At 45.5% G+C, this 16,302-nt stretch overlaps 1 protein-coding gene across 7 annotated transcripts in view; it reads right to left on the bottom strand.

The window, feature by feature from the left end:
- Window positions 1-16,302, bottom strand: part of lrba (LPS responsive beige-like anchor protein) — a 197,246-nt gene that overhangs the window by 58,623 nt on the left and 122,321 nt on the right. For all 7 annotated transcript variants that reach the window (XM_048245589.1, XM_048245607.1, XM_048245615.1 and 4 more), the window contains 4 exons: window positions 3,819-3,936; window positions 3,406-3,508; window positions 1,855-1,970; window positions 1,313-1,425 (listed from right to left, as the gene is read on the bottom strand). In XM_048245589.1, the coding sequence (XP_048101546.1) occupies window positions 1,313-1,425; window positions 1,855-1,970; window positions 3,406-3,508; window positions 3,819-3,936 (450 nt within the window). The remainder of the gene's footprint in view (window positions 1-1,312; window positions 1,426-1,854; window positions 1,971-3,405; window positions 3,509-3,818; window positions 3,937-16,302) is intronic.

Here is a 16,302-nt window from a genome sequence, read left to right as displayed (position 1 = left end):
TGAGAGTGGAAAAGGTTCATTGACTTACGACTTTCAGCAGGGGCGTAACTAGCAGTGAAATGAAACTTAAATTGGTGCATTAAACTCTTACCAAATTGTTTCAAAAGTGCAGCCATCTCGGATTAGCAATTGTATTTGCTTGCCTGTGTTTTAGGGACATTGAAAATGGGCTTCAATGGCCTCCTTGCCAGACGGACCAGCAGAGCAAATCCCAAATTTGCCAAAGGTTCATGTGAGTATACCCAGGCTAGAGAAACACAGTGGGATGATTTGAAATATTTTTCCGAGACATGAGCTACTGGATCTGATGAGCAAACTACAGGGGGTGTCAGATTTCAGCCACCCCAAATCAAGCACTCAGACAGCAGAGTGCCTCTACTAACACGTACACAAACAAAGACTAGAGGGGAAAAAGAGGGGAGACATAAACAGAGGAAAGAGAAATGAAAGGACGTAGGAAAAGAAGTGAGAGGGAGAAAAAAAAGAGACTGCAGGACAGATCCAGACAGAGAGTAAGTAAAGCCGACGCAACAGAAGGAGCGAGAGCCTGAAGTGGGGGGAGTCTCTCTGACTGTCAGAACCAGTGAAGTTCTATCAGCGCCTGGGGCTGTGGAGAAACAGCCCTGCCAAACGCCTCCTCGCCTCCCTGCTCCCAGACTCAGAGAGGACGCAGCAGAGACGCACGGCGGGGGTGGACAGCGGCGAGCCAAGTCAGGACAGCATGTTGAAGAGGGAGAGTTGGGCCTGACACATGGACTAGGCCAGTCCCCCACTCCCAACTCTCCACTCCAAGACAATGAAGTCTAATAAAGGCTGGCAGTCTTTACAGCAGCAGGGAGATATGCTATCTTGTGAAGTTGCAGCTTTGGCCACCTTCAGCTGGAGGAGGAGGATTCTGGGAATTATTGATCTGAGCCCAGCAGCCAATCTGCGCATTTATTTGATGTCCGTGTTTGGAGCACTGCGCTCCCAGCTGTGAGGCCCTTTCCCCTGCGTGCTCCCTCTGACACTCATCAGCGTCACACGCCTCAGAGTCCCTCCGCAGCCAAAAGCTCAGCACGTCTGCACAACTGCCCAGGACAACTCAAAACATCAGAGACACTCTAGGTTTGAAAAACAAGAGCAAGTCTCTTTGGGGGCTTGAGATGGATAGGGCAAAGCAAGCTTGTGCTAATGGGGCGCTTGATAGAAAGCCATGGTAAAGAAACACTATTTACTTCAGTTTTGGGCTAAATCAATTTCCATTCCAATCCCATCAATATCCTCATCAGTGAGAGAACTAATGGGCGAGAACAAGTGGATTTGTCATTACCTTGGACAGGTCTCTGAAGTTGCTAGGCAGCGTGAGGTCCAGCTCCTCAGACTCATAGTTTGTGATGACCCAGGGGAAAACAGGGTACTGGTTCAGGTCGTTGAACGTGCGACCTTGAAGACAGAGGTGAAGGACAATGCACAATGAGATAGGCATAATGACATTTATTTTTGTTCTCTACCACCATTCAGAAATGATGAGAAAGAACAACAGAATGAGAATGTGAATAACCATTGTTATGTAACGCCATAAAGGCCTATGCTCTGTGTTGTCCTGATATCCCCTAAAGTTAGCATGCAAACCACCTAGCTTTGGACTGCACTCCCTTGTATTACTTCTGGAGAAGCTGCATTGAATACACAGGCTCTTTAATGGCAATATTATCATATTTAGCTGGTGCATGCTTCTTCAGCTTCTTCTATTATTTTTCATGAGGTACTCACCAGATATAGTGTTGAGGAACATGAGGTACTCCCCAGAGATAATGTTGAGGAACATGAGGTACTCACCAGATATAGTGTTGAGGAACATGAGGTACTCACCAGATATAGTGTTGAGGAACATGAGGTACTCGAAGTTGGAGATCTCCCTCCGTTGCCAGCGCTGAGTCATGCTAGAGGCCTTGTACAGCTGCTTTGGGCTCGCCAGGGAGATCCGCCTGTGCAAAAAAAAGCACAAGCAAAGCTTGTGGTGTAACTAGTTTCCAACATATTCATGGCCAATCTGTTATGTAATACATTAAACAGTTATAATAAGACTGGACATCTTATGGTACAAAATATTAATGAAAAAGTAAATTATTAAACAAAGACATTCTTTAAATCATTCTTTATTCACTCAGCTTCCTTTCACCAATGGCACCAATGATATATCTATCTGATATACACTTAAATGACATAAGACATTGCCATCATGAAGATAAACAAAATCAGGGAGAGCAGATTTCCTCTTTCTGTACTTGATCTGGTATCTCAGATAGTGGATCACCAGTTGTGATGTGAGCAGGAATTGATCCATTCATCATACAGCCATGTGGGAACCCCTGCTGAATGCATAAACTGTCACCCCCCTGCCCCCTACTAACAACGGATGGCAAAACAAACGACCCACAACGCAATTAAAACAAAGCCAAATGAAGGAATTCATCAATGTCAGCCTGGGAGATTAGACTCATTAGGCCTCAGTGAATGCCTCCCATGCCAGCCCGTGCCCATGCACTGTGAGGGAATAGAGCGCCCGGGCGGAGTTGAGTCGAGCTCTGTCACACAGCAAGTACTGTTGCCTCCGCTGGGCTGGACAGGTGTTCACGGGCCTCAGAGGCTGGGGGCTGCCCAGTTCTCCAGACTGATTAATAGCCCCACATACAGTACACACACAATCACACAGAGCTACGGCACCTCTGCAGGAAGTCAAAGAATCACAATGTATGTGTAGAGTATCCATGATTAAACATGTGCAGCGCTATATGGCTGTGCTCTGGAGCCTCAGCCACTGCTAGGGAAGGCAGATATGCCAACGTTGCTCCACTCTCTTTCCATCTGAGCAGTCCAGGCCAGCGCTGCGCAGAGCTGAGCGGAGCGGAGCAGAGCACTGTGGGGTTCCCCTGCCCTGAGGCTGCCTCTCTACAGCCCACTGTTTATTTCTACAGCACTGACACAAATAAATGAGTGCAATTGTGTTTGTGTGAAAGTAATTAGGCTGCGTTACACCACAGACGTGTGTGTGTGAATATATGTGTGTGTGTGTGTGTGTGTGTGTGTGTGTGTGTGTGTGTGTGTGTGTGTGTGTGTGTGTGTGTGAGACTGTGTGTGAGACTATGTGTGTGTGTGTGTGTGTGTGTGTGTGCGCATATGTGTGTGTGTGTGAGAGAGAGAGAGAGAGAGAGAGAGAGTTTGAGTGCCCTCAATGTGAAACAGACTGGGCAACGTTTCATTCTAAAACCCGCATCTGTGGACATTCTGAAATCAACTAAAGTCTATTACGAATGAGATCATTATTTTCCTTGGTGAAATAACGGCATGGTAAGAAAGTGCCGGTGATGAGAGCATGAGAGCAAATGAAAAGTGTGTGTAGACCTGTTCTGAGAAACTCACCTTGTCTGTGGGAGGCCAAAGTTAGTGCCCACGCCCGCACGTGGTAGACAATGCACCACCTTCTTTACCGTGGCCGCGTCTGGGAAGTTGAACATTACCGCAGCTGCAGGGGGCAAAGCAAACACAACTGAATATGGTGAACGGTCTGGCTGGCAGTTTGTACAATAGGAATCCTATTGACTGAACAGATAGATAGAACTGTGGGAGACACAAACTACTGGGATTGAAAGGGGGGGGGTGTATTGTAAAACATGGTAAAACACATGTAGTGTCTGTATGGTGTTTACTCTCTCAAATCTTTTTTAAATGCACTCCATTTTGCTCATCTACAAACAGAAGCTAAACAAAAGATGGCAAACAGTAACAGGATGGGGTTGTGTTGGCACTCCAGAGGTAAGTAATGGCACTCTTACTCCTGTTGGCCATGAAGAGCTCCAGCGCCGTGTTCTGCAGGAGGTAGCGCCGGGAGAAGATGGCCCGGATCTCTGTGAACAGCCATTTCCCATGAAGCCCCTCGGTGTAGGTCAGGATCTGCACCAGAGCACAGCAGAGAAGCCCAAGGGGCAGTGAGACCAGTACACGGTCACTTTCATTTATCACCCAGAGCAACGGCTGGTTGCCAGCAGCAGGATTAATGTGAGTTATTGATCAGCTCTCCCATGAAAAAGAGATTCGTTTACAGAGGAAATGAGCCTCATTCAGGGCCTCAGAGAAAGAAAGGGGAGGGCTGCTGTTCACTTCACTAAAAGCCAATCAGTAGTTTTGAGGTGGGAAAAATAACAACTTGATATCCTTGGGGCTTCATTATCATAGTTGTCTCTGCGATACTTTATGTCAATATGACAATACTTCAAGAGATTGAGAGATAAGCCTTTGTACAAGGCCAAGAGTGATTTTAACATTTTCAAAACCAGGCCCTTTTAATGATGAATAATCTGGATAGCTAGTGAATGGAGTCCTGCTCTGTGTGGGGAGCCAGTGCAAATGAGAGAAATCCCTGCTCGGCAGTGCGAGCAGGAGGTTAAGTAGCATTTTGTCAGCTGACACTAAACAATGGAAAAAAGGCAAAAGCCTTGAGATGAGCAGTGCCTAATTTCTCAGCGGAGCCTCAGTTGTCAAAGTAACACGTCCTGATGGCTGTCAGACCTCCTAACACACGCTACACACACACACACACACACACGCTTGGCTTTAACTTCACCTCTTCCATAAGCCTCTCTCTCACACACTCATGCTAATCCAATCTTTAGTTCTTGGCTGCTTTGTTTCATTTTGTTCTCTCTTTTTTCCACTGCCTGTTTCTGTGGTTGTACCGTGTATTTGCTGAGGGTGGCAGGGGAGAAGAGGAGAGGAGAGGAGAGAAGAAAAAGACCAGTAGGCTACTGATGGGGGAAAGGCCAAATTAATCACAAACACTCTAATGCAGCCGCAGCTAACGCTAAACTTCCAAATGCTCATTAAGGGGTGGCAGGAGAGCTGCTCAGCAGCTGGGGCCCCTCTGCCGAGGCGCGTTGGGATCCTGCCTGCTCCGCCACCTCACTTCAAAGTCTCTGGAGTTCAATTAATTGTGGATTAGGCAGTGGTCTGTCCGGCTACCCAAGCGGCATCATCTACCGACTGACGGGACCCGAGACAGAGGTACCAGCTTCTAGCAGCCAGTTACCATGGCAACCTCATCCCCAAATCACGTAAAGAAATATTTTTGTGCCATTGTGAGAGATAATAAAGCAGTGTAAATGCCTGTGATGGCTGTCTATCTGTCTGATCTAGTCCAGACACCTCTGGACCTTTTGCATTCATAAGCTTGTCTGCTTTATTACTCTTTCCACCTCAGGCCTCTGATACAATTAACCCTCTCTAAGCTGTGTTAACACACTCTCTAATACACACTTACACCCATGACCCATATACTCAACAGAGCATGACAGACTCTCTCTCTCTCTCAAACATGAACCACCAAACACAGAAGATGTGTTAGAGGTAGACTTTCCATCTTTCCACGCCTGTCTACGTGACAAGTCTTCTCTGAGGGGGGCTGAGGGCTAAATGGATGTGTTTGTGGTCTTCTCCAGCATTGAGAGGGTGGCTATGACAAGTCTGGCCGTGTGATATCTCATTTGTGCTGGACCAATGCACTGGGTGAACCTCTGGGCCTTGTGAATTACTCCCACTTGTTCTGTGTTTTTTCCTTGCAGATGAAAAAGGTTCTCAGACAACAAGAGGGTGAAATCAAATGTCCCTACAGGCTGGAGAACCATCCTCATCCCACCCCCCACATCACAGAAACGCCAGCAGGACAAATGGCTGTGGCAACGGCATTATTGTCTGAGGTAGAGTTATGGTGAGATCCGACGCACTCCCACTTGGGCTGCCGGCCAGTGATGAATTGGGAGGTGTGTGCGGCTGTGTGACGGTGGGCATAAAGAACTGGCCCCGGTGTCACATGCGCTGTCAGGATGGGGAGGTGAGGACAGGACAGGACAGGACAGGACAGGACACAAGCCCGAGAATGCAGTCAACAAGTCCAGTGGAGACGTCCCGCTCATCTCTAGGTCTGTTTGCTAAAGCTGCCAGGGCTAGTCTTCATGTCTGGTAATGAGAGTGAGTGCCGTGTTGAGGCCAGCTCTAGACAGTGTGCATCTGAAGCCCCAGATGGTTGCAGGTGTGCGTGATCACGGCCAGATGCTGCCCTCAGGCCTGATGAACTGGACACGCCCCATGCTCCCCATGATGGAGCACACACAGAATTAATGCAGCATCGGCTTACATCCACACACTGGCCTCGGGAAGAGACCGCACTATGGTGGGATACACTAGTCAGGATGTTTAGTTTAATAGTTACAATTTCCCTGCTTTCCATCTCAGGAGACTTCATGGTACAATGTTTCTAAATGTGGCTAAAATGAAAGTACGACTGTAATAATGGCAGGAAATGCTGAGGTCATTTTACGTATGAACAGCCCTTTTGGTAAATTATTCCCCAACAAGTTTTGCTGCTGCTAATTTTTCAGCTTCAAAGGAAAATAAATCCGATAGTCTCGGTTGATGTCACATGGGTCGCAGCTTTTATATTGATTCAGGATTGATTTGATTCCAGGTCTCATTTCAAAGCCAAGAGTCTGAGGCGAAGCAAACAACAAAGGCCAGTGGCTGAAATGGGGAAAGTGAGAACATGAGCGAGAGAGAGAGAGAGAGAGAGAGAGAGAGTTCATGTTCATTTCTGAGTGATGTCATTTGTCTCTGTCACAGAAAATAAAAAAACACTTCACCAGGGGAGACAGATGAAGGAGCCCACCCCACCCCATCCCCCACATCTCTGTATTCTCTTCTCCACACACACACAGTTTAACATATGGCGCAATAGTCACTAAACATGACCACTTTTAGAACATTCTTGCTGTTGCAATATAAGAGTGTTTTAACTAACTACACACTTGAAAGTTGTTTAATTGGAAATAACCCCAGACAGACAAGCGCACACCAGCCAAAAAAAAACCCCTATCTGGAAACAGCGCTCACACAGTAAGATAAATGAGTCTGGGGTTGCCATTCTCTGCTGGGCATAAGGAGTCCTTGTGTTCTGAGGCTGATAAGCTTCTCCAGAAAAAAAGAAAAAAATGAAAGCAAGTGAGAGAGAGGAAGAGAAAGACAGAGAGAGAGAGAGAATCACCTCTTTTTTAAAGCCTCCACCTCTTATTAACCTGCATGTAAAGCTGCATACACACTGCTACACCCCTTACTCTCCACCGCCTGCTATCCACCACAGGGTGCTGAAAAGAGATGGGGAGGAGGAGAAAATAGCACGGCTTGGTCTGCCTGTTTGGGCGGCAGAGGTTGAATATGCCCTGGCATCTTGTGAGAGGAAAAGGAGGTGATTGAAGTTCAATTTGTATGCTGTTATTAAGTGTTTCCGCATGGCTAACAGAGTTAAAGGATAATGGATGAGGCTGTTATTATTACCTTTTGGTCAGATGAAGTGTTGTGGGCGATAAGGTGATGAAATTAATGAGCAGGAGGAAGAGGGGTGATCAATCAACATCACTACGGCCCCCGAGCCAGTGGGAATAGTGCACAACTTGATAGAATTCATAGGCAAATAAAAATTGTTAAGGGGGTGGGAGTGGGAAGCATTTCTTTTTCTCAGGGCCAAAAAACCTGGCCTGATTTCCCAAAGAGCCCTTTATACACAACAACCCCACACACACACACGCACACACACACACACCCAACCTATTGCAAGCTCTAAACACTGCCCCCTCTGTGTCTGTTATGCGTGTGTGTATATCCAGTACATGTTTGTCTGTATGTTGGTGTGTGCTCACCCATAGGTGTCTATGTAGGTGTCAGTGTGACAATATTTGTGCATGTACGCCTGGGTATTCATTCATCACGTCTGCAGGTGTGTCTTCTCAGACTGAGACAGGGGCCGTATTGAAGCTTGGCGAAAGCCAGACCCTATCTAGCTAAGCCATATGTTACATACACACCACATCACAGGCACACCCCCACAGTGTAATGCGAGAGTGTGCTTATTAAACACAGCATTGATGAAGCAGCCTTGTTAAAGCACGGCTCAAATGACCAATCACTTTGTTTACGGTGTATATTTGCATGTGAAGCTATGGACTCGCATAGCCTGGGTGAAGGACTAATGTGCTGGACAAATCATGACATGATGGACAAATCATGACATGATGAACACAGTGCATTGCTCCAGTGTGTATGAAGTCAAATGAGGTAGGACAAATACGAGGACCCTCTGGAAACATCCAGCATGTCTCCATGCACGAGTCCGCCAGTATCGACAATTAATGCGATCTGATGTTTGAACGCGCACTGCGGCTGGCACCCATGATGGCTCAGGGCTCTAGCATCACCACCCACCCCGCCTCCCCCCTTAGCAACAACTTCCATCTCTCTCTCTCTCCCAACAACATGTCAGCCCCCCATCACCCTATGAGTTCATCAGACTAACAAGGGGTGGATAGATCCGCCGCCTAACGAGAATCTGCACCAATGGCAGAGCTCGCTGGCCTCCCTGCACAAGGCACCACCGCTCTCCTGCAGCACTCTGGAGCCAATTAGGGCGGATTTGCTTTTGTGCTTGAGTGATACCAGGAGAAGGCTACGATGGTGGAAAAAAGAGAGAAAGAAAGTGTCACATTCTCTTCCATTTTTCTTTTGTTCTGCCCCTGGTGTTTTTGAGAGGGGGCGAGGGCAGAAAAAACTGTTTGATACAAGAATGTGATATGTGGTGGAGTAGAGATACAGATGGGGCCAGGGGGTGAGCTGACCAGTGATCCTCTGAGAAGAGAAGAATGTGCCCCCACAGTGAGAGCAGCGGTCAGAGGATCCGCAGATCACGGAAACACATGAACTCTCTCTTTCTGCTTAGATCTACAAGTCATCAAACACCATCATCAACCAAGAGGCCCCCCTATGGAGAGAATATTAAAAGCGGTCTCGTCTCACTCTTTTCATAAATCTATAAAATCTCCAATGTCATTGACATATGATTGATAGATACAATTGTTCTATGGTCTTGTAGTGGGTTAACTCCTTTGCTATTGTCAAACACTGAGCTCTATCGGCCTTGTGAAGTAAAACAAACTACACACACGGCAGAGTAAACACATGTGAGTGCTTGCTGGAGTGTGAGCTGGAACAAGAAAATAAACAGGACCGGTTTGCGTTTGGCGTTAAGAAAAGTTACGCAGACCCACTCCTGGGTATTTACCCCCACCAGAGACATGGGACGTGCTGTGGTTGGAGGGATCTGCTGAAGCAAAAAGGCCTCTTTGAAAAGGGCTCATTGCGGGCATTTAGTCTGAGTTTAGCCCTGATGGGGATTAAGCCTTTTTGTTCCCCTCTGGCCTGTGTTTGCCAACTGGTTAGTCTTTTCCCTTTCTCCCCCTGCACTGATGCCTGCAGCTTAGCCTTTTAAAGTGCCAACAAAACAAGAAAGAGAGGGTGAAAGAGGGACAGAGAAAGGGAAAGATCTTGTGTGGATTTAGAAAAATGCCGGCAACCCCGAGGGGTTAATTGGAGGAGAAGTGAAGCCTTTAACGCATTGACTCATTAGACATTTAGCCTTTCTGTTAGAGTTAGCAGGCCAACCCAAGGCTCTAGCAAGACTGCATAGGTCACAATATGGCAAACTAGGAGAACACCAGCAGAAACGCACAGAGCCACAAAACAGAGCAAAACATGTTCATATGGAGTAGTGACTACATCACCACAACACTCCAAAAAGGACCTGACAACTGGTGCTTTGGCCTAAAGAGAAGTGATTTAAAAAGACCCCGGTGAGATAGGGATCAGGAGAGCTGGAGGTGAGGAAGTCCCCCTCTTGTCCCTTTCCTGCTGGAGCCCTGACTCAAACCCCTGGAAGGAGATTTAGGATGCTTTAACCTCGGGGTCACAGAGGGCAGAGCTGGTCACCAAAGAAGGACGAAAAAGAAAAGGAGGGATAAAGGTGACATAAGTGCAGAGAAGGGGAGCGTGAAATTCAGTGGACGTACGCAAATCAGCCAAGATACACACACTCTCTCTCTCAAAGTCTTTTGGCTTCATGCAGAGGAACTGTTTATGATGGCCACCACAGTAGAATGCCCAGTTAGTAATGCCTCTGAATTGACTGGACTGGGGACTTTCTTCCATCAGAGGGGCCTTCATCACATGCTGTGGACTCGAGCTATGTGGCACTATAGACCTGCCAGGTAGAAGCACCGCAATTGTTGACCTGAGCGAAAAGCTTTAAATAATGTATCCAGAATCTCAACAAGGGACATACTTGGGGCGATTTGCTGAAGGATCCAACAAAAGTTCCCCGTCCTCAGCTGGCTAGAGAGAAAAGGGGCTGTGAGCGTGCCGTACAAAGTGAGAGGTGCAGAGAAAATTGATGCGACAGCCGAACCCATTGGGTGCTTAGCAGATCTCAAGAGCCCAAAGCTTTGTCCACTCAGGCCAGTACACTGAAACAGTGGCAAACTTCACACAGGTTTCCGGTCCAAACCAGTGCTTTTCCAGTCGCTGTGCTTTTCCCTGTGGACAGGCTTTGGGCCCCCCTCACCACACTAGCCTTCAAGTAATGCTGAAGTGAACCTTCCATAATCCTCCTTTTGTAAAGTCATTAATTGGATTGAAAGAGGGGCAGAGGGGAGGAGGGGTGAGGTGGAATGTGGTCACTGTTTGGGAGATACAGAGTTTTAAAGGGGGATCTCGTTCTCAAAAAACACTTGAGGGTCCTTAGTTAAAATGTTCCTGGGAGTTGTAAACAACTACTAAGAGGAGAATCTAGCAACACACTGAGTAGACATTCAAGTGGCAACCCAGTGGAAATTTATGAGATTTTGAGCACAAATTCCCCATGGAGCAGTGACCAATGTGCAGATAGAGATGCTAGTGCTGCAGGGTGGTGGTCACATGCTATAGAGGAGCATGAGGGAATGCCGTTGGTATTTAAACCCTTGATCAAATCATCTGACAGGTTTAGTAGTTTCAGAGTCCTCCACGAATTGCAGTGGGGAGGCAGTGGGGAGGCAGAAATGGTGTCCCACTTGAAGGTAAAAAAACAAATATCACATTTCAAAGTCTTGTGGTCACAGTGTGAAACTACATACACACACAGACCCTCACACGTACACACACATAAGCACACACACAACAATAATGACTAACAGGCTGAGCGGTTGCCTAAGTATGTTCTGAGTTCCAAGCAGAATCTGGGGAGGGCGGGAGGGGAAGAAGCTCAATCGGACACAATTTGCCTTGTCAAACCACAGACACTGAACAAAATGTCATCCTGTTTGCACAGAGTTATGGAATTTATAGGTGTTGCAAGTCTACGTCTGACGGCACTGACATCACACACAGAGGTTTTAGTCTCAGAGTTGCCAATGAAAGCCACAGTCCACTATCCACATGGAGTCCCCAAAGACATGTCATTTCTACAGCAACAATTTACTATAACAACACTGAGTGAGTGAAGAAACAATCTTGGACAGAACCAATACAAACATGCAAAACACATTTTTAAAACATTCAAGCCAAGAAATATGACTGAATATTTCATGTCAAGGGGTAATAACTAATCAAAACTACATGATCTATTTCAGACATCATGATGAAAGCCAAGTTAAAAGACTGAAGCTTCCTCATCTACTCCTAATGGCCACCGAAACTAACATGTAGTGAGGAAAGTGATGGCTCTGATGAGCAGACTGGCTGCACTGAGGGTAACACACAGAGACAGCAGCAGCCCTGGCATCCACAACCAAGCAGCTCCATCGATCAGCCTGCACGTGCTGTGCCGGGGTGCACCAGAGTCACTCACTCACAAGACCCACTGAGAGCGGGGGAGGACGCTCCTCACTCGGTCACAAACATATGGCCCTGTTATGAAAGACTCACTCAGGAGAGCATGAAGGAGGACAGTTCTGCAGAAATGTTATCTTCAGTGAGAGTGAAATTGAGAGGAGGGGAAAAAATACTTTTAAAAAAGTGTGTGATTATCATCACGGCAATGGTCTCCCTACAGCAGCTGACATCAATAACAACCCTCGGCTGGGCCAGTCTGCGTCCCCCTCTTTACACAGCTCATCTTACATCTTACATCATGCACCAACCATGAGATGGACAGCCGATCTCCAGAATAAAGGGAACCCAATAAACAGAATGTTACGATATGACTGATCTAAATGATATGCATCTCTGTTTCACCAGAGAAAAGAGCTAAGAAAGCAAATAGCAAAGTGATGACTGTGCTGTCAATTGGATGAATTACACATGTATAGCACTGAGGAAGCATTCATCTGTCCATCTAGTCCAAGACAACTCAATCAGGTTAACATTAATGGTGAAGATGTCCCTCTCTGACCCTTATTCACCTGAAACCCGATCCTTGGAGGAGATCAAAAACACAGAGTACACTCTCTTATATAGGGCCATTATAAAGTAGACATGCTTGAAGGGCTTGATCTATTGATCTGGCTGATGGAATGATATGTCAGTCCCCACAAATAAAAGTCCATGTCTCACGGAGGAATGGCGGTTTGGGGAATCGCCCCGTAAATCTGATGATGGGCCAGAGCTCCTCACATCCCTCTCCCTCCTTGACTTTGAAGGCAGGCAAGTATGATGGCGGAGTCGGCATGCACCTCTGACTTCTATTACCCAGAGTTCTTATCAGACGACAGGATCAGTGACCTCATCTCACCAGCGTGGCCCCATCTTTGGTGGGATAACCTCTGCAGGCACACGCATGTAGGGAGCACAGCCCATGCGAATGGATCACAGCTACTGATGTGGTTAAGAGAAGAGTGATAAAGACTACAGCAAAAGATGGATAAAGGAAGGGGGCAATTTGTCTCCACTAACTTAGATCCCTAGTCATTTGCCGCTAAGCTTGCCATTTACTTCAGGGAGTTTTAGAATGATCAAAACAAAATAATTGAATGACTGAATAAAACAGCTAGCCAGAGATCAGGAACACTTCACACCGGCCCTAGTCCTTATGACTACTGGGACAACGAAATGTAACATTACAGGAGATATGAAGTTATATGCACGAATCACAATTTCTCCAGTGAAAGAAGTGCAGAGGAAGGTGTCTGAAGAGGAGTGTGTGATAAGACTGATAATAATGATGAGAGCAGAGTACGGAAATGTTTAATGCATTCCAGGTGCAGCAATTACAGGAGAGGAAGAGAACAAGGAGTCTCATCATTCAACCAGTGTGCGCCTGCACCATTTATCGACCCTTCCAGGATGCGCTCCATCAATACACAGTGTGTGTGTGTGTGTGTGTGTGTAACAGGAGGAGGGGTTATAAATATGACTGACCGAAAAGCTTCCCTTCTTGAGCTCATTGATAATGACATACCTGCTATAGCCCGCCGTTAGCAGTTTCACAAACTACTTAGGCCTAACTGAAAAATCAATAGGCCTTTCAAAGGGCCTGACACTCTGACTGGCAGCTGCAGCCGAAGGTTGTCCGCCGCAGAGGGGCAGGGGTGGGGAGTCCACTGGTCAATGCAACCGGTCTAACGATTTGGAACTGCCACCCCGCCAAAAAGAACATTTTTCTTTGATCAGCCCCCTGGTTCTCCCCCATGCCATCTCCTCCTCTGCAATTAGCAGTGAACAGGGGGTCTGTACAGCAGAAATAAATGAAACAGCAGGTAAAAGAAAATACTGTGAGATCTAAATCCACATACCTATATTTCTTTATCCAGAAGTGACAGAAGTTTAATGATATTTAGCAGTATTAGAACCACTTTCAATTTAATCTGAAGAAAGCTCATACACGTGCCTGTTTATAAGACTGGTTTTACCTCAAAATAACAGCTTCAAATCAAGAATATCATATCAAGAATGGGTCCCAGAACCAAAGCCTGTAACATATTTCTGTTCAAATCCTATGTCTTCATATTATTTTCAGTCCTTAAAATTACTTCAGCTTTACAGCCTAAAAATCACATTGTCTGGTAAGCCATGTTTGGGCATTAATATAATGAAAAGTTTATTATATATTTAGTACATTATGGCAGCCCAAACTTTGAAGGGTGGAAGACAAACATGTTCTCAGTATGACTAAACCATTAAAAGTGTTACAGCATTCTCGTTGATTTTCTACAAGGCCCTAGATTCGGTATCAAGTGCAAAAAGAGTGACAGGGTAGTATAAACTTGTTTTTGTATGCATTTGCTATCAATTATTTTTTCTTTACATTCTATATTGTTTTACTGTTGTACCAATATTTGAGTTTTCCACATATAATGGGGCTTGAAGATTTTAAGGATTAAACAAGGGGAGGTTGTGTTATTATGTCATTTTCAGGGTTTCAGGATTAAAATGGTATGTGGGGTAGCTAGTAGGCACTTGAAAATCTATGTGAAAGTAGCTCAGTGTATGGGCATTTAGTGTACAAAGTTCCAATGTTGTACCATAGATCAATAAATTGAGTCAAAATCATTGTTTTGCCCCAGGGCCCAGAATGAAAACCCATAGGTATACAATGTAACCAAGTAAGTGTAATTATGCATGAATGAAACATGGTACATCATTGGCACTTTATACATGAAATGACTATACACTGAGCTATTCCCATGTTGATTTTTGTGTTCCTACTAGCTACTACTAGTACTTCCTACTAGCCCACATACCATTTTAGTCCTATGAAAATTACCAAAAATCCATTTCATCCTTAATATCTTCATGAGCATTTGTTGCAGAGACCTCAAATATTGGTTTAACATTAATAAAGTATTGTATTTGCAGACAAAATAATGATTGGTGCCATGCAGATATAAAAAATGAGTTTACAAGACCCTCAATGTCACCGGTTGTGCCCTTTTTTCCATATCTAGGATGATTATATACAACTAATGGGCATGCAGTACAAACTTCTAACGGTCTAGTCATAACAAGAACTGTCTTCCACCGTACAAGGTTTGGGCAGGAATAATAATTTTCTAGATATTAATGACCAAACATGGCCTCCAAGATAAGGCATTTCTGATAGTGTAAAATGAAAATAAAAATATTGTAATTTAACAAAAATATTTCACAGGACCTAAATATTAGGTAGACATACCTTACTTATACTTAGAACTTTGAGCAAAATAGGAGACGGTGCAGCAACCATTTTCCTGGATTTTGCCTGAATATAATGGGTCATTTCATTTTGAATGGAATGACCCATTATATTTGTATGAAATCGTGTAATATCACCATCTTCGGAAATTATCTTTGCCACGCGTACCGTGTCTGGAGGGAAGGGTGCAAGCCATGAGTGGTATTCATAACAGTTGTGTAAAATACACATACTCCTAAACTGCAGGGGGAGCTCAGTAGCAAAAAAAACTGCATTGGATACCTTTAAGTTCACATGGTAAAAATGCACGACCATTTTGACCTGTTTTCTGTTTTTTACTTCCACTCTTGCTTAACATGGCTCTGGCAAGTGCCTTCAATCGATTTTCTGTTTCAAAGTCAGCCATTCAGTAAACATTAACTTTAGCGTATGCGTAACACAGTATGATAGTGTATGCTACACATCCATCTTGACTGACATCCCGATTACCCAATGGAAATGGCCATAAGCATTGCAATGTAACACTGTGTGTTTGCATGGAACTACCCTGGTGTGTATAAATGCAGCAGCCCCACTTAGAGTGGGGCTGGTGGTGGGGGTAGGGGAACACCCATCTGGTAGATGACCTCATCAAGTCTGCCTGGCAGATGCGGAAGGGGCTGCCAAGCAATTAGTACCACTGGTTGATTTCTTTGGGGCTGTCTACCAAGCTAACGCATGTGAGTCCTCAGACATGGGAACGAGAGAGAGGGAGGAACAGAGAAAGAGAGAGAGAGCACAAGTGTGTATGAGAGAGGATGTGTGTGTGTGAGAGAGAGAGAGAGAGAGAGAGAGAGAGAGAGAGAGAGAGAGAGAGAGAGAGAGAGAGAGAGAGAGTTCAAAAATGGGTGGTTTTTCTGAATTTGTGTACTTGGGTGTATGTGTGTATGCATCTGTGTGTGAATGTCTTGCCATCCATGCAACTCTCGGGTTTCCAGTGCGGGCAAGGGGTGGGGGTCGTGGATAGCTAAAAGCACCTCTACTCTCACTGACATTCTCCCTCTTATCATTCCCATGAAAGCACAAAGCTCGCTAACTCAAGCCGACACAGGAATAAAACTGTTGCAGATTTCTCGCTCTCGCACTCTCTCTCTCTCTCTCTCTCTCTCCTCTTTCCTTGTGAATGATCCAGACGTCTGAACTCAATTCCCTACTCTTTATTTATATCTCCACACTTCTAGAGGAGAGCAAAGAGCCCATTTTATTCTAATGTATGCACTGCTAGAATTCTCACTTTGAATGTCTCTATTCTTTGGTAGAGT

This window comes from Alosa alosa, chromosome 1, assembly GCF_017589495.1.
Source record: "Alosa alosa isolate M-15738 ecotype Scorff River chromosome 1, AALO_Geno_1.1, whole genome shotgun sequence".
In the NCBI taxonomy this organism is placed as follows: Eukaryota; Metazoa; Chordata; class Actinopteri; order Clupeiformes; family Clupeidae; genus Alosa; species Alosa alosa.
Note: the sequence above shows the minus strand (reverse complement) of the source record. Positions and strands in the feature narration are given on the sequence as shown.